The 18,437-nt window shown below is 35.4% G+C and overlaps 2 protein-coding genes across 3 annotated transcripts; both read right to left on the bottom strand.

Moving 5' to 3' along the window:
* Positions 1-396: 396 nt before the first annotated feature.
* LOC107934599 (trafficking protein particle complex subunit 8) lies at positions 397-11,483 on the bottom strand. The gene is made up of 28 exons (XM_016867071.2): positions 11,105-11,483; positions 10,851-10,945; positions 10,382-10,478; positions 10,091-10,195; positions 9,768-9,930; positions 8,904-9,024; positions 8,691-8,753; positions 8,539-8,619; positions 8,318-8,412; positions 8,075-8,225; positions 7,755-7,841; positions 6,838-6,957; positions 6,627-6,755; positions 6,450-6,547; positions 6,230-6,353; positions 5,932-6,039; positions 5,706-5,844; positions 4,952-5,053; positions 4,802-4,862; positions 4,596-4,662; positions 4,146-4,325; positions 3,933-4,043; positions 3,316-3,480; positions 3,060-3,218; positions 2,671-2,904; positions 1,968-2,138; positions 1,571-1,680; positions 397-1,109 (listed from the first exon to the last, which is right to left on the bottom strand). Exons 1-28 carry the CDS (start codon positions 11,265-11,267, stop codon positions 551-553), a joined length of 3,858 nt encoding a protein of 1,285 aa, XP_016722560.1. The 5' UTR covers positions 11,268-11,483; the 3' UTR covers positions 397-550.
* Positions 11,484-12,508: 1,025 nt separating this feature from the next.
* On the bottom strand, positions 12,509-18,437 carry LOC107934604 (digalactosyldiacylglycerol synthase 1, chloroplastic). Of its 2 annotated transcripts, none has more exons than XM_016867080.2 (8): positions 17,740-18,437; positions 16,467-16,499; positions 15,253-15,340; positions 14,322-14,734; positions 13,964-14,230; positions 13,490-13,839; positions 12,880-13,410; positions 12,509-12,755 (listed from the first exon to the last, which is right to left on the bottom strand). In XM_016867080.2, exons 1-8 carry the CDS (start codon positions 18,361-18,363, stop codon positions 12,746-12,748), a joined length of 2,316 nt encoding a protein of 771 aa, XP_016722569.2. In that variant the 5' UTR covers positions 18,364-18,437; the 3' UTR covers positions 12,509-12,745. The 2 variants fall into 2 exon arrangements, with proteins under 2 accessions (XP_016722569.2, XP_016722568.2); XM_016867079.2 differs by having other exon boundaries at positions 14,322-14,809.

An 18,437-nucleotide genomic window follows, 5' to 3' on the forward strand; every position in this document is an offset into this window, starting at 1 on the left:
TTTCAAACAATTAAAAATAAGTTCAAAAAAAGTAAATAAACCATAAATAAACATAATATTCTTTTATATTTAAATATAAAAAAAATAAATGTTAATAATCGTATTATAAATAAAATACACAAACAATAATAATAACATTAATCATTTAAAACAATCTAATAATAAATGTGCTTTAAATCATTTATTTAAAAAGCTTACTTATGAACATCAAAATCTTGTTTATTATTAATTTATTAAACTTTATAAACAAATGTAAACGAACGAAAACCAAATATCTTAAAAAATTCTCAGTTCATTCACATGAATCAATAACAAAATTAAACAATTTTCTTTTAAAAAATATTTAATTTTACCCTTATTGTTGTTTTGCAAATTAAAAAGAAAAAAAAGAATGTATTCATCTCCTACCTTCTCAAATTCCTATTATACCAAGAATTATACATTTTAAGGCACCATAAATGTGAGGAAAAAAAGTTACAAAAATTACTACAACCAAATATCTCGTCAGTAATGGTGCATATAAAATGAAACTGGTAAAAAAATCATTAAACTAATCTTTAAAATTAGATTCGAGCACGGATAGGTAATACGGATATCCTTGGCAAACTCCGGATGACTTGTTTGCTTCTCCTTGGTTTTCTCCATCGTTAACGGGCGTAAGGTTCCAATTTAAGATGTAGTTTGATAAGTCGTATATCCCGGGAGTGAAAACACAAATCTGAAGAGGGATTTCAGCAGTTGACCGAGGTTGAAGTACGAGTTTAGTGGAGCTTGTGCCTGACCAAATGAATTGGGGGACACTTTCGAGGGATAATGATTTGGGAACACGGGTTGTGAGGGCTTCAGTTGTGATGATCTTTGTATCGTTCACGATGGGAATTTCTGACCACCCTGATTGGTGTTCTGGAGGCTGAGATGTGGTGGCATCGTTGATCAGTTGGTTGTTACTACTGGGGGAATCAAAGGTGTTGATATGGACAGATGCAATGGCATCGGATGAGTTGGTTATAGTCATCTTCAAGTTTACTTCACATGGAGGAGCCGAGAAGTTATGTTGAATGGTTCGAGGTCCGTCTACTAACCATGATATCGGACTCATGCTAGAAGGACTACCAAAAGACCGAGAAGGAAAAAAGGACATTGAAACAAAGAGAATCATCAGAATTAAGTGGCATCTAACAATTCATTAAAAGTTGGAGTTAATACAATTTTTGGCTCTTAAACTTTGCAACTAGGACCACTTTGGTACGTGTACTTTTTTTTGTCCACTTAGGTACTTAAACTTCATAACTAGGTCTATTTTAATCTCTAAACTTGGAAAAACATAAAAGTTAAGAGGACATGGCTTTTTGAAATTGTGCCATGTCATTATGTCCACTTTTTTTTTCTAGGTGATGATGTGGTACAATCTTAAGAGTACCACATCGTCAAACTTTTACAATTTTTTCAAGTTCAAGGATCAAACTGGACCTAATTGTCAAGTACAAGTACCAAAGTGCACCTAGTTGCCAAGTTTAGGGGACAAAAAATTATATTAACCTGAAAGTTATTGTGGTTGCCCGAGCCTTACCTGCAATCACAAGCATGATGGGAAAACACAAGTGGTGTATTAGAACTGGAATCACTATTACCCTTCAGCAGTTGAGTGATGAACACGAAATCAACTTTATATTCACACCCCTGGTACAAGAAAAATATAAAAGCCAAAAGCATGAGCTAGCTAGTGTAAAAGATTGAAAGAATCGAAAAATAACCAATCCGATCTATTTATCTAAAAACAGGAGACATCATTGTTAATACAAGCTTGAGAATGGAGAATGAAATGGTGATATAGATATGAGAAAATCTAACCCAAGTCAAATTTTAACTCTAATGGTAATGATGAAGTATAATAATCAACATAAGGATACGACATTCTGGTTGATTGTTATACAAACAAAGAACGTAAGGGCAAGAAAATTAACAACCTGAGATGACATTCCCCGGGATGATCTTTCACAGTCATGGAAATCGGCCAAAGGTGAACTCGATACATCAAAGAAGGCTTCACTGTTATCCTGAGGGCCCAACCTTACGTCACTTTGAATATGTGAAAGAGAAGGAATACTATCTTCAGAAGTTGATGACCTCCTGCGATCCTGAAGGGAAATTTTGAGTATAATTAAGTCAACAGGTGAATGCTGAAAGAAACAAACAAATATTACTCGGCAATAGAAGAACTCGAGATGACAAATAAATCTTTAACAAGAAAATATGTAGCCAATAACATATTTATACTAAAACGGGATAACGTTCATAGACAAATACAAGGTAGAATTGCAACTTATGCAAAATCTACAAGGTTAGAGATCAAGTTACTCCAGTATGGATTGCAATCGTTTTTACAGTTTGTAAGGTTTTTATCAATGGGCATCGAAGTTGGCTTAGGTTCAAAGGTACACCATCATGATTTAAAGTTATTATACTGTCCCATGGTACCAATAGGAAGGCATTTGATCAAACACCCTCAAGCCAAAGCCTGACAAAAGTCACCTAATGATGGCTTTGCACATGTAACAGCCAAGTAGTATAAAACTTCGATGAACAAATTAAAAGGAGAACAATTAGTAGATAAATATTTTAGACAAGATGAATAATCCAAAGTGTAAGTTCTTGTCTAGTTGTACCAACCTTAAGCATGAAGAAACACGAAAGTGACTGGCCAGCAAATAAAGACTGAGAAGGTAAGATGCTATCAACAGGTTGAAGCAATGAGATTTCCCATTGCTGCCCAACAGACGACAACTGATGAACCTGGAAACATTCGGAACTCGTCTTGTTGACAACATCCATGCGCAAGAGGAACTCTTGCGATCTTGATGGGCGAGTACTAAGTTGAAACGATACATCCAATGAAGGTAAAACCTAGCAGAAATGAAGAGAATAAATTAGAATAGCCAAGTAGTAAACTGATATTAAAAGAGGCAAAAAACACGTATGACCACTTAAATGACCATTTGAAATATATATAGGTTCTTTAATAAACAGATAAGAACAGCCTTCTCTGTTCAAGAACTTACCTGCAAATTATAATGCATGCGTAGAGTGCGATATTTCATGATGCTTGATACACCTTCCATTTCGTAATATATTGTAATGTACAAAGGAATATTTCCAGGAACAGCAGCGTGAAACCAAAGAGGCCATGATAATGATGTTTCCTCCTGCACGGATATGTCCTGAAGCATTGACAAATGCAAAATATATGAATGAAAAACCATGAGGTACAACCGACTTGATATAATATTCAGTAAAACATACACAGTGAAACATTACCTCAGGAAAGTGATACAAATTCTGCAATGTTTTATTAACATTAGCATGCCTGCCGCTTTTCTCAACATTCATCTTCTTTTTTAAGCATGCAGGAAAGTCTGCATTCAACTCCTTTTGGTTCCCAGCATATAGAAATCTAGGATTGCTGATCTTCATCTTTAGGTTCTATCGAAAACATTGTAATAACCCATGTTATAGAACAAATAACCATTAAAATAATTCATTTTATAGAAGACACAAAACAAGTTTGAATTTACATATATGAAGGAAAACCACATTAATTAATCCCTTCGGAGCTCAGGCTTCACTTGAGGCTAGACCAAGCAATACAAACCATACAGGCATACCAATCTTTAGCTAGGCTAAGCTAAGCATTAGGGATTCTTACCAAGAAAAAGCACTTGATAGTTTAACATAATTTCACTGTTTTATGAAAGAACATAGTAGTAGGTAACCACAAAATATGGCTCGTGGTTTAACCATTGATCATGGTCAGACCAATGGTCCACCTTCATCAAATTGAAATTGTTTAGAATGAAATAAAGTTGGTTGAAACTAACTCAGTCAGAAGCAATATAGAAAGATTATAATACTAAAATGGGTAAAGAAAACTGTACCTTGACAGGAGATTTTGATTGGTTACTTAGTTCCAACACAAGAGGCCATAAGTCTCCCGCATAGGTTTTTTCTGGTAAAGAATGAATAAAACCCTGAAGTCTGGGTAGACTCTAGACATTCATAAAAAAACAGTGTAAGTTAGATGCAATTCCACAAGAGAGATGGAGCAAGGGACACTAAAATAAAAGCAGGTTTAGATGAAACACAAGCACCTTAATCACTAGAAACTTCAAGTCACTGCTAGGAGAATGCTGTTTCCTTCTTCCCCTGACAACTCTGTTCACAGGGTTAAACTCAAAATTACATAAACCCACCACTGCACTTGACAATTTCCATTTCACACCAACAATTTTCAGAATGCCTTCTATTCTTGGAGTAACAGTTAGTTGCACCTGAAAATAAGATACAGAAATGTTCAAAAAATTTTAGTAACTAATGAGAAAAGCGTTTTAATTACACTGCACCATGGATAAGAACATCAATTAGGTGATATAGCTGCTCTTCCTCATAATTTCACTTTCCTACACAATACAATAAATCTATAACAGTCCATAAAACCAATTAAACATTAAGAAATATTCACAAGTATAACTGATGTAAATGACAATCCATACCAACACTCCCATCTATAAAATATTCAAGTATTCTTGTAAAATACGCACCACAGTTGTTTCACCCCCTTCTAAGGAAAAGTCAACCTCAGATAAAATCAAACATGAGTTAATATCCCTGCAGTCATCATGCAAAACACCCATATCAGCAGTTGCATACAGCAATAAAATATTGGAACCTCCCAACAGGAGGAATACTGTAAATGCATGTATGCATATATACATACACCTGTATACAGGAATAGAAAAACACATACCCAGAGGAGGTTGATGTTCTGTCTTCATTATTTTGGACCTCATTGTTCGAACTATTAGCATCTGTGTGATGATTCAAAACCAATTTAATCAATATAGAGTTGAAACGAAGAAATGCCAAAAGAAAAAGGAAACAGACTTTGGCAGCTTGCCTTCTTCAGGATTTGCACAGAGCTCACACATCAAAGAAACACTTGAGACAGAAATAGGGATTTGTAGAGGGTTTTTAAATTCAATATCCACTTTTAATGCTTCTGCAAACAGATGAAGAAGAAGAAGAAGAATATATCAGAAAAAAGAAATCCATTAATGCAACAATAAATTACGCCTCTTACATATTCTCTTTGTTATCTAAGAAATGACCATCTTATATTACTATGAGTAAAAGTTTTAGATTTCAATTTAGTAGTTGAATCTAATATTCCTCCCTAGGAATGCAAAATCCTTGACACTATGTTAGGGAAGGAACAGTACAAGACAGCTGAATTGAACAATAAATACTTGAAAAATCTCATTCACTGTCAATGGAATCATTGCCAACATAAAGAATATAAGTGCATGTCGCATATATGAGTCAATTTCATGCATTCTACTCTAAAATCCCAATATCATGTCATACTCCATAGATTGAAAAGACAAAGTTGTAGAAATGGATACCCTAATACGAAGAATAGGTTGGTAAATAGAATTTGCATAAAGCAATAAGGAACTTGAACACAAAATTTTGCAGTAAAGGATCTTAGTCTGTGAGGCTGACCCCAATTTCTAACATCTGCAGTATACTTTGTTGCTAAATAGCAGAATTTGAACCAGCAGCCAACCAGAAACCTTCTAATATTGTCTTGACAGTATTCTAAGTTTAGAAAACAATTATTAACATTATATGTTGTACTATAATCTTCATACCTCCTGCCACACAAATATTTGATTCTTTATACTTTCTTGGCATAATCTTTGACTGTAATTCCAGCCAATTGGACCTGGCAGTAGACGATGGGATTATGTCCTCCTCCAGTGAACGCCATAAACTTTCTTTGACTCTAGCCTGAAAAAAAATGAAATATGTATGAGTCTATGACATCGTCCATTAACATTGAGCAAAAAATCACTATTCCAGACGAACAAAACTTACAGCTGCAGCAGATGCATTAGTTCTCTGATCTTCAAAAATGACCTTAAGGGAGGAAATGTTGATAACAGGCAACTGAAGTTTGAGCACCTCAAATGTCTTCCCAGTTTTCTGTATCATCCATGAAAAAAAAAAAGTAGTAATTAGACAATCCTGTTAAACTTGCACGCACCTAACAAACTAATTAGACAAACCCACTTTCCAAACATAGGGTAGATTTTCTATGATCTAAGAAGCTCCTGTAAATTTGGATTCCTGAGTCAACAAAGCATAACAGAAATCAAATTAACTTCAGATCCACCTGGACAATCTGAAGAAAATCTCTCAGAAAGAGCTCCTGCGTTGTCTTTGACTGATGAGTGCTGGCCAAGACCTCCAACATATGAGTGACAGCAACATCATACATGCCAAGTAAAGCATACCACCTACGTCAAGTGAGTTTTATTAGAAAAATACCACAATAAAACTCTGCAACCACTACATTCATAGAGGAGCCCAGCTGCACCATATATGTAGCTTACTGTCCAATGTGGAAATGAACGTGATCTTTGATGAGACTCCAAGTGGTTCCCTTATAAACAGGAATAGCACTTCTATATGTGCGAATTGCATGTTTAATCTGCAGAAGAAGAGATGGTAAAATTTTAGAAGAGGGAGGATTTGATATATTCTCACAATACTTGAGGGTTTTGGATAACCTGATCACATTTTTTGTAATGATCACCAGAGAGAACAAGATGAAACCCATATTTATGCAACATTGGTGGTTTTGATAACAAGTAGCAAAAAGATGCTTGCTCAAGCATCACAGCCGAATGTAAAGTATCCTAAGGGAAAAAATTAAAAAAGGTTGTGAGTGGCAGATAATATTCACTCACCCAAAGCAATTCCAAGGAAATAGAACATTACCTCACCACAAATGCGAAAATAAACAGTAGCAGCTTCTTTAAGCTGATCTCTTGTCTTGAGCATCTCTGCCCACCAGAGACCACATCTAGTAGTATTTCGTCGGCCAGCTGATCCAAGTTTCTGCATGAATTGAATAATAAAAGAAACAGAAAATCAATGGGAGGTATTAACACTCAATTGGAATTTGCTACATATTAAAGTTATCTTGATATCAACCATTCCTAATTGTCATGACTGTCACCAAACCTGATCCTAATTACTCACACAAAACAATATAAGACCTAGCTCATTCTAGCAAAACAAAAATTCCCCTATCATCCCCAATACCATAAATTCTTTACTCGTTATCAACTGGACCAGTATATAAGGAAACAACAATTAAGGACATTTTTCATACGCCAAGGGGTTTACTTCACTGGAGAACCCACTGAGTTTACCACTGGATTATGACAAAAACAACTTCCATCTGACCAAGCTATTACACGCCACAATCCCCATCCACAGCAAATCACATGCAGAAGACTTTGCCAAATTTGTCCTATGTCATTCGCATAATAACTTCTTCAATCCCAGCAGCCACAGAAATCTAATTCACAGTTCAAACCTAACTGTTAATCTAAAAGGAAGTACCCATGCTAACTATAGCAAAAGGATGTTAAAGATGTTGATAGTTTGAGGCAGAAATGGCATATCAAACAGGTACTTTAATGTACAGAAAAATAATGATGATATCTAGAATTAGTGCACTTAGATTTAGCAGTTTCGATTTTTCATACTTATCAAGTGAATGAATTCTCTTCTTCAGCTTGAAAACCAAAGGTTCCATGTTATAGATAGCCATATCTGATGGACTATATTCAGTTCTAAAGCCTAAAATAGTTGCAAGAAAAAAAACAGGAGCCAAGAACTATACATACTAAATAAGTATTAAATGCATTTTCCATGCAGTACTCTGCGTCTTTTCTTGATTGATCAAGCAAGAAGTATGTAAGCCCCATCATCTCCTGAAGAAATGAACAAGACATGGTAAGGTTGCAAAATAGGTACAATAAATCCAGAAACAAGCCCAAATATACAGCAAAAAACTTTCATGAGATCTATTACAATGAGAATAAACAGCAATCCGTGTTCTCCATGAAATGACAGCCAAGCCAGTAAAGAAACAGAAAAAGAATCAACTTAAAGAACAGAGAAAATGGTATTAAAAAAAATAAAAAAGAGAGAGAATTGAAGCAACCTGCACACCAGCATAGCGCTTCCAGGCTTTATCGAGCTTGTAATCGGTGGAAATTAGGCGATAATTCGATAGTGCAAGTTCATAGTCTCCTAACATGAATGCATAGTCACCTAAGATTCTAATCTGGGATTCAATTGAATTAAAGGTATACCTATAAACAGAGAAAATAAAACTAAATTAGGATAAACTCGAGAAGAAACTAGAAGCAGACTCGAATCTCAATGAATGAACAGCATCACTTACACAGGACCATTAGGGGTGTCTATTGTATCTTCTTTCCCCTTCCTCCACCACAAATTTTTAATTTGGTTCCTAAAACCTTTCCTTGTAGCAGAAACCTAATTTTAATATGAAAAATTATGAAAGGAATAAGAATATAATCTGAGAAATAATCTTTTTTTGAAAAAGCAATACATTGAAATTCTGATGCGAACACAAGGAAGAAAGTTTGTGAGTTAAAATACCTGTTGGTTCAACACACGTATCTTTTGTTCCATGTAAGGAATGATATGTTTAGATGATAATTCTTGCATAAAATCCTTTATCTGTTACCAAATTATACAAGCATAAGTAGAGTTACAAATGAAAGTACCCAAGAAGGTGTTAGAAAAGTTACCTCGTTTAAGTCATCAAGATTGAGGAAACCACCAAGATTTTCAGTAGGTAAAGCATCAGATTTCTGTCACAAAAGTACATGAATTAAAGCATTAGACTAACTTTATCATATACTTTCACTGGCACCCTGAACCAACATAAGATTCAGCTAACATTTTCCTATGAACAAGTAAATAACTGAAACATAATAATCCCTCAAAGTCAAGTAATTTACAAATGGAGCCCAAGGATTATCTTGATGATGGATTTTCCCATCTTGAGAAGAGTTAAAGCAAATTATTTGACAGTCATTTTGTCCAAATGCATTTCTCATGTCTGCCAAAAGTTTAGTAGCCCTGCAAACAAAAATGGAATTAAACACAATGGTCAGCTGGCTGCACTGAATATCTTATCATACATTCACTGCACTCACATGGCACCTGCTGAGTTAACATCAATATATAAAATTATTATTATTCAACCTATATCAGGTCTTTAGCTTCCTTTTTGTTGATTATGTTATCAACGCTATCCCTCGACCAAGCAGAACATATGAGAAAATCCTGAATGGCATGAATAGAAACTAAATTGACCTGAAATTGTTCCCCAGCCTCAACAAGTGTCAGTCTATTCCAATTTTTACATTAAGGTGATCCATTTCCTACATGCTTCTTCAGGATGTTATCTACTAAAATCATTTCATTTGTCTTATTCCATGTAATAGGTTTCTCATACATGATGGGAATCTCATTCCAGGTTTTTTGCTCTTCAAACCCAGGTCTTGCTTATTTTCCACATGGCTTCATCTCTGAACATGAACAACTGGTTGGTAAATCTAATGCATTCAACTAGGTTGAACTGAAATATTCTTTCAAGCCTTACATGCACCATTTACGTGTCCTAATAAGAAAAGTGAGGAAGAATAGAATATATATCTGGACATTTGCTCCACCAACTTAAAACAGAAAAATAAAAGGTTAAGCCAAAACAGGCATGCATGTTCTTATGAAATTATATATATCAGTATTCAAAAGCATCGTTGTCATGCTTATTGCACTTAATAATTTCAAACATAACCAGATAAGAAAGTCTGGCATACTTATTGAAAGGGCCATCTTGATTATCGTGCAAAAGTAAGTAATGCTTCATTATCTTTGGGTCCATTGCACCGTCATTGAGAAGAGAAGGCAATTTGTTGGTGTTAAAGAGGTCTACAAATCTGTTTACGGGTTCATCATCCTTCGACGACACAACCAAAAGGCCTAGAAATCATTTTGGACAAGAAACAATCAACAACTGAATGCGATATCTAGAATAAACATGTAACAGAAGCCGTGAGTGAAAGAAACAAGATTAGTGGATCTTAACAATACCAACATGAAAAAAAGCAAGAAATTTATCTGATAAATTTCCAAAGCTTACATGCCACAGGATGGTCAAAAGCTTCATGATCTGAAAAAGACAAGGTACGTACAAGCTCTTTGTTAAAAAACTGAAACCACGATGGTAACATTTCAGACTCAGGCCCTGCAAAACAAAAAAAAAATTACCATATATAAATCAAAGCAGCAAGGTGAAGTTTTAATAAAACCACAAAAAAAGGGCATGCAATGAAATCAGACAATCTCAATAGTATATTAAAAACAAAAAACTAACCACCAAGGAAACAAACCGCTAATATACTAAAAATATCAAAATCAAATGTAAACTTACTAGAGAGAAGATTGTTAACTTGAGATGGGTCTGAAGATTCGAGAAAATTTTTCTCTCCCACATGGGTAATAACCTTCTTTAGCCTCTCCTTTGCTACCTAGGAGATCAACATTTATATTCAACATAAGAAACCAACTATAAGATGCACATGCACTGTGGAGCTTGAATCAAATCAACTAAATCATCTTGCAATGTAATATAATCCCTCAAATAAACCATTGTTCCAAATTATTCCAATACTAAAATACTTAATCAAACTCAGGAATCAATGCTAGGTCTATTTAAACCGAAATAGTTCTCTCAGTAGCTGCCAACTCAATTACTAGCCTACTAGTGTTGTTAATTACGTTCCTAAATAACCAAAATTTCATTATCCACCAACTTGAATTCAACTGATTAAAACATTTATTTCATAACAATTCCACTACATAATTAAGCTACAAAACTAGTGATCACAATAGAAAATTACCTCGAGATTCGGTTGTCGAATATCTGAGGAGTAAAACAAGCGCAATTTGAACTTCCTCAGCCTGTAGGGTTGATCACTCGCCGTCCTTACAGGCACTACCACCAAAAATCTCAGATAAGTAAAACAAAAAGCAACAAAACAAGAAATCACCTAAAATGTTAAGACACACAGACACAAAAATACGGATAAATGTACATATTAAAATCCGTATGTATACACACACACACACACATATATATATTTGAATTACTCACCGTCAATGTTGGTGAAGTCGCAGAAAGGGGAAAGCAATTGAATTAAGGAAAGACCGTTCTTAAGGCAAGATTCTTCTACGTATGGAGTACAGAGTACCATAACAACAGGAGTGATCTCCTCCAATAGCATTTTGCCAAGTGGCGTGCTGGCCGGATCCGCCATCACTCTCGCCCTCTCCGACGATTGTCGTTTTGCAGAAAGCTAATGAGTCGATTGAGACTTTCAGAGGGCGAGTTAACTCGGAGGCTTTGGAGAAGGAATTGAGATTGGAGTATATATAGCTTCGTCTTCAGTGGCGATTGTTGGATCCGATCTTTGATTTGGTGTGAAATGAAGGTTTTGAAAATTTGTGTGACGGAGAGGTAGAAGACGAAATGAATCTCAAAGAAAATGGTTGAGAAAAATCAAATATTGGACTGCGAGAACAGTAGCTATGGCAAACCCAAACCCAAAATTTTTGTGTCCAATAAATTCAATTGGCCCAATCTCTTAGAGACAAGGTCTGCTGAAGGTAGATCTATCAATTGGGCAGGTGAGATTGGTTTCGAATTAAATCAATCTAGATTATGTTAATTTGAATTTTACAATTTCCAAGTATTTTAGGTTGTTTTGGGTGTTTTCTAATTTTTGTTTTGATGTTGGAGTTTTTAGGTCACGTTATTATAGATTTAAATTATTTTAAATTGTTATTTTGGGTTTAGATTTATTCAAGGGATTTTTATTTTTTTAAAAAATTTTTGTAAGAAATCGTTTGTTTGAAATTAATAACTTTTCTAATAAATATAATATCATTTTTATCGAGGATTTTGTGTACAAACTTTATTAACTTAGAGAGCAAGCAAGTGGTACCCAATTTGCTCTCATGCCTCGTTTAAAGTATGGTTCAAAGTTCACTTATAGCAAACTTTTCAATCTTTTGTATACTTATATGACGAGGCAATTTTTATCTATGAATTTCGTCTCTTAATGCACTTGTGTCTTTAATAAGATCAAAAGACAAATCCTCACTAAAAAGAATATTAATGTGTCAAGTTTTTGGACCAAAATTTAATCCTTGACAAAATTGCTTCAAATACAAATTAGTTTCAAGTTTAAGTCAACTAAAGTTTAAGCTAGACAGGTTCGAAGTTGTCAAGTTTTTTATGGTAAAATCAAATCAAATTCAACTTATTGCAAATTTGATCGGATCAAGTGCCATCAACTCAAACTAATATTTTAATAATATTTTTTAAAAATTTAATTATAAAATGTATTATTTTAATTTAAAAAAAAATTTAACTACATAACTCTGTTTAATTATACCATGAGCTCAATTATTAGTTTGATTGCACACATTTTTCACCAGTAAAATTAAAACCAAATTAAACCCAGAAAAGATAAACCCTAAAAGAAGTACAATAACATGGAAAATTGCCACCATTTTATTACACAGCTTGCGCTGACATGTAAAATCATAATTTACTTACATCAGAGAATCATTCAATTTCATCATCTATCTATCTAAATATTTGTAATCTATGAAACAATAGTGGAAAGGCTATATAGATTCCAGTCCTCAGAAACTAATATATGTATTTTTTTTCTTCGAAAGAAAGAAGGAACGATGGAATCCGAACTTCGTACTTGCTGGATGCTACTTCTTAAAGATAACTGCATAAGCCAACGAGATTAAGTCCCGGACAAGCATATCTTAAACTGAAGTACAAAAAAAAACCTTTATACTAACAACCATGGTTAGTAGCTCATTGTCAATATAGTTTCTACATCCACTTACCAGCCATAGATTGGACTTTCGACTTGTGGAGGTAAGAGATGAAGGTCTTTACAATGTTGTCTTCCGTAATCCCGAGTACCTGGTATTGCTCCAGTGCAAAGTCGAAGGAATTCATTCCCTGTAAGACAATAGTGAGCAAATGCTATTCCTCCATCGACCATCTCTGAGAGGGTTGGCATTGAAACCGATCTTGCAATTGCTTTTCCGTTTGATTTTCTAATTGTTGTAGCGCTATATTCGTTATTCAAGATTCTGTCGAGCTCTGAATATTCTATAAATCTTTTGGTTGCAGCCTCCCATGATAGGTTGTATCTTTGTTCCGGTGTCAGCGGTTGAGGCTCATTTGCTAGTGCTTCTTTCACTTTAGCAACAAAGTCTTCAGGTGTCTTGTAAGTTAGACAGTTGGGAAATGAGCTGAAGAACTCGTTCGATGGATGGTCTGCACATACTACGAATTTTCCCATTGCAAGTGCCTCCGCAGTAGCTGTGCAGAGCACGTCACTGACACTAGGGTTTATGAAGACTTTGTACCTTCGGGACAAGAAGATAACGTTAGAAAGTTACACAGACCATGCCAAAACAATGGTTAACTTGCCTAGAGGATCCTTACCCCTGAAGAGAATCATCTGCATGGTCCCTTCCCTTTTGAAAATTAAGATTCAAATCCAACCTCTTAGCGGTACTCTGAACTTCATGTGCATCCTCACCGTTCCCGTAGACATCCAACTTGAAACCATTGAGATCATTCTTGTGCTTTGCCAGCAAATCTATCAGCTCTTTGTATCCTTTTGCCCAAACCATCTTGCCTAAGAAGTATGCACCTTTAGAAAAAGCTTGCTGCCCAAGTTCCCTTTCTGCAGCAACTTTTTCTCCTATTTTCAAAAACTTCGGGTTTACACCGTGAACATTGCAAATCACAGACTTTGGCATATCTTGAGTTGCAGCAGAAAGACGAAGAACCTGAAGGGTGAACACAAACAAACAAACAAAGAACAATTCTCAAGTTTACCGTAAGACTTTTGAATGACTGATAAAAAATTATGCTCAGAGATGCAAATAAGCATAAAACAAAATTTATACACACCCTGTGGCAATGTGCTCGAGTGACCAGATTGTTGATGTGTTTCACAAAGAAAGCCTGTAGAGCACCATTTTTCTCCCTCTTAATGTATTCCAAGTAATTTGTGTGGACAATACCAACAACATGGTTGAATTTGTCAGTCCAGCGTTTACCGTGATGGTACCAGTTCAAGTGTTCTGGTTCTTCCAAAATAGCAATGTCAGCATTTTTTGATGGGATAAACTGAGAAGTATCTCCAGCAGGTATTATGCTTCGCCTTTCTCTCGAAAACTAAGAAACAATATGCAAAAAAGATGTCACTTATAAAATCTATTTGACAGATATAATCGAATATAACATAATGTAGTGCATCAAGGATTACCTTTCCTGGATAAAAGGAGATTCTAAAATCAGCCTTAAAACCAACGCTTTCTTCGAGCCAGTTACGTATATAATTTTCCTGCTCTTCTGGGGAACCGAAAGTGAGATTGTTTGGATAAACAAGTTCTTGATCAGATCTGCAAAGCCAAGGAACCAAGAGCGTGACTTTTTGTTTTGCCGATTTTGCCAAGTATGCTGCTCGAAAAAGTGGGTTCACAGCAGTTCCTGTCATCCATGGAAGGCTGGCAGTAGTAACAATGGCAACATGCCTTTTCCCATCTGTAACATCAGGCTTCATGAAGTCTGTCCAAGAGCCACCTCTCTCGCTGCAATGCCCTGTACTTTGAAGGACACTGGCTATCCTTAAATCCAGTTCATCGCTAATCTTATCAGGGTCGACAGCAGGGGGTTCTCCTGCAACAAGGGAGCGCAAAACAAGTTGATTCTTCCATTTGCTGCACAAGTTTTCAACTATCTTGTCACATAGATCTGAAACCACATTTAAGAAAACAGTAAAAACCACTTGCTCTTAGAAGGAATGGTTGCAGAAAGGTGAACAGAAGACTGTTAATTATTCAGCCTCACTACTCCCAGAAGAGAGCAATGTCTGGATTATTTCAAAGATTGAAGTTTCATGACTGTTTCACAGAAATGGCAATTAAAGATGCTGCCCCAATTTAATCCAGGAGAAAAAGCACCTAGTTAAATTGGACAGATGAAGCTTTCTTACAATTTTCTTATAGACAGAATATATGAACTCAAATACAAACTACAACGGCCCTAGAAAGGAAATCATAATAAAAGCAGGAACAAGAGAACAGAACCCTTCAAGTAAATACAGTCACATTCACAAGAATAATAGATCACACCAAAAGCTGATCAGGAATGTAAAATTTGAACTCAACAAAAATAAGCGAGATAAAGCTACTTACTTCTTCTGATGCCAAATTGATCCAAAAAAGGGCCAGACTGCCTCACCAAAACTGCTAATAACTCCGGCACATCCAGCGGTGGTACTTCCTACAGCAAACAGGAAAATACAAAAGCATTCAGCACAGCGCAATGCAACACCTATTTTACCAAGCATCTTAAAATCCAATTATGTTTGCATATGCATGATATCCATTAAAAGTTAGGGCCTTGCTTAAATTAACCATCCCAAAGGAGTTGGCTCCATCCTCCAGTAAAGATGTTTATAATGAGGTGGCCAGGATGAAAGCATTGCTAATGCTAGTTGAGAAATTAGAAATAACTGAGGAAGCCAACATTATCTCTAATCCAGAACATGCATGGTCTGTTGACATATGGTGGCTTATACTTGTACATGATAAATTTGGTTCATTATACTTGTATAGTCTATTGACATATGGTAGCTTGCAACAGCATTATCTATCACATCCACTGAAAATCAAAAGCGCATGGACAAAAGGTATAGGTTGAAACTCCAGAGATAAGAAAATGTTTCCATAAATTCAAACACAATAAATATTCAGTTAAAATGGCTGCAAAACTTGAGGTAATAAATAGATTTATCTTCGTTCAAAGCAAAAAAAGACATCAATCAGCAAAAGGAAATTGCTTTTTCTTTGAAATTTTTACATGGATTCAACAAGCACAGTTTGCTGCTTCTCCAGCTAGATAAGCTTTCCAATTCCCAAGGTAAAGAGGTGTTAAATCCCCTTACAAGCTGCTGTCAACTTTAATCAACCCAAAGAATTGGCTATTGAATGATACAACATAGAAGTAGCCTTAAAATATAGAGGAATGTCAAAGATGCGGTAGAAGATGAAGTATACATTTAAATTCAAGCCATTTTGGTAGGAATTTATTTTAAAATACATATGTGGACTCCCACAAATGAAGCTAAGCTATAAAATCTGTCCTAATCCCAACCAAATAACCAACCATCCAATAAATGCAAGCATCCAGTAGCTAAAAAGACCCAACTCGACAGCCTAGTTATTGCCTAACATCACAAAGAGTTTCAGTCTTGATTCTTTTATAAAGAACTATTTTAATTGTAAAACCTTATAAATATCTTTTATGATCCTTGACAATAAACAGAAAAATTTTGCAGAAATGTATAAATGGCATGACTGCATCAAGAAAATCAAAATTTATCACTAAAAGGAAGAGACGGGGGAACCTTTGACTCTTGAGGCTCCTTGCAAATTGCTTTCTGCAAAATAAACACACATTCCAAAAGGATTTTTAAATTACAGTAATCAAGATAAAAAGATCATAACATAAACATCTAGAATATACAAACAGAAGATTTGAAAGCTAAAATGTTCAACATAGAACTAAAAACCATAAACTAGAGCTGGATGGTTAGCAACAAATAGAACAAAACGCCTGCTTTTATTGAATGTTATAGGGTGAGCAAACTAAAATTATTATGCTTCAAGTTACACCACTTTTTCCATCACAGAAACTTTATGTTCTAAACAAATAAATTTATACTTTATTAGCATGGCACCAAGAGTAAGTGATTCCCATAATACAAATTAAAGAATATTTGTTTCAATTGCCCTGGTGTAATTGATTGGTCAAAAGAAAAGGTATATACTTCCTCCTAAATACCATGACCTATTTGCTCTTCTGAACAATGCCTAATCAGTAAGAAAAGAAAATGGTACTTCCTAATAGGGAAATTGAATCAGTTCAGATACTACTTTTGAAGTACTAAGTGTATCAAAGTAAAAGAAGGACCAAATAACCAATTAGGCTAAGCTAACACTCACTGTTAGAGGTTGATGAATGCAATAGAACTAAAGCAGGAAAACCAGCCTTACTACCCTTCAGGTCTGGAAGCATGCTCTTTGCAACAGTACTCACTGCATCTATAGCCTGGGGATATGAACCAATAGATTAAGACAATAATTCTAAAGCAGCCATTATTAGATCGTCCTCTTACTAGACAATAATAAATGTCCATTGGATTTGGCCTTTAAAAGCCATAACTACCGTGTTTATTTTGGCGGATAGTTTACAAGGTGAAGGCCTTAGAATCCAAACATTACCATAATTTTCATATCCTTTTAAATCATAAGTACACCGTCTTCTCAAATCACTGACATGCCCATTCTGATTTAAACTACATCCAAGAAACCATAATAAAAAATGAAACAATAGAATTTCCCACTTAATAGTCACGGTCTAAGATTCAATCAAACCCTTGACTAGGAAGAGAATGAATCTTCTAAGACCCATTAAATTATTTTTTAACATAAAAAATCAGTCAAGCTTATTAAAACCTCCAATGGACTTCTGAGATTTTCTAACATTTTGATTTAGTTAGACAATTCAGTATCCTAAACACTTCAAGTCTGTAATTACAGCAGGCACTCTATATTAATCAAAATTCCCCACTTCCTAAAAGGTTCCAGTAAGAGTATTCTACAAAAGCAGAACCTTACCAAACTCGACTTAACTTTCTCCACAAACTCATTCTTCTTAAATCCAGCAAAAATTTCAACTGTCGAATTTTTCTTCTCAAACTCCCTGAACCTTGTCTTCAACACTCGAATTGGTTCCCATTCCCCAAATTGCCCTTCCTCGTTAAGCTTCTCACTCCTCACCTTATTAAATTCGATAATTCCTTTCATATCCTCCTCCACGGTTCCAAACACCTCCGCCGCGATCGTACTCCTTATTCTCGACAACTCTATCCCTAAGTTCGCCCTCGGTCCACATTTCTCCATCACTTTCCGGCTAATCTCCGGCGCCGAATAAACCCGACGAAACTCCGACATCTTAGGATGAAGTTTCTTCATGAATTCGATCTCCGAAGATTGTCGGATCGGCGGTACCGTAAAAGTCGGTGTCGCTGAGTAAATCAAGTTCTCAATTTCCCTATCGAAACTCGCTGCGATATTCTTGAACGAGTTCGCTCGGTCTTTCATGAGCCGTAAATCTGCGTCGGCCGAATCACGTACTTCTCTCCACCCTTTCGAAATGAACGAGAAAGCACTCGAACTTGAGTCCGCCGCCGTCTCCATCGCCGGAGTTTGTCTCCCGTTGTTCATGGCGGGAAAATTCATCTTAGGGTTTGAGTTCTTTTTCCGTTACCAAAAAAAAAAACCTTCATTCGGATCTAACAGAGCGTGAGAATATA

This window comes from Gossypium hirsutum, chromosome D11 (genome assembly GCF_007990345.1).
Source record: "Gossypium hirsutum isolate 1008001.06 chromosome D11, Gossypium_hirsutum_v2.1, whole genome shotgun sequence".
NCBI lineage: Eukaryota > Viridiplantae > Streptophyta > Magnoliopsida > Malvales > Malvaceae > Gossypium > Gossypium hirsutum.

Coding starts and splice junctions, on each gene's coding strand:
- LOC107934599 (XM_016867071.2), bottom strand. CDS start 11,267: ATGGCGGATCCGGCCAGCACGCCACTTGGCAAAATGCTATTGGAGGAG. Junction 4,044..4,145: donor TGAAGTTTCTAGTGATTAAG/GTGCTTGTGTTT, acceptor ATGAATGTCTAG/AGTCTACCCAGACTTCAGGG. Junction 1,110..1,570: donor CATCATGCTTGTGATTGCAG/GTAAGGCTCGGG, acceptor GTCTTTTGGTAG/TCCTTCTAGCATGAGTCCGA.
- LOC107934604 (XM_016867079.2), bottom strand. CDS start 18,363: ATGAATTTTCCCGCCATGAACAACGGGAGACAAACTCCGGCGATGGAG. Junction 14,231..14,321: donor TCTCCTTTTATCCAGGAAAG/GTAATCCTTGAT, acceptor ATTGTTTCTTAG/TTTTCGAGAGAAAGGCGAAG. Junction 13,411..13,489: donor GCAGATGATTCTCTTCAGGG/GTAAGGATCCTC, acceptor CTTGTCCCGAAG/GTACAAAGTCTTCATAAACC.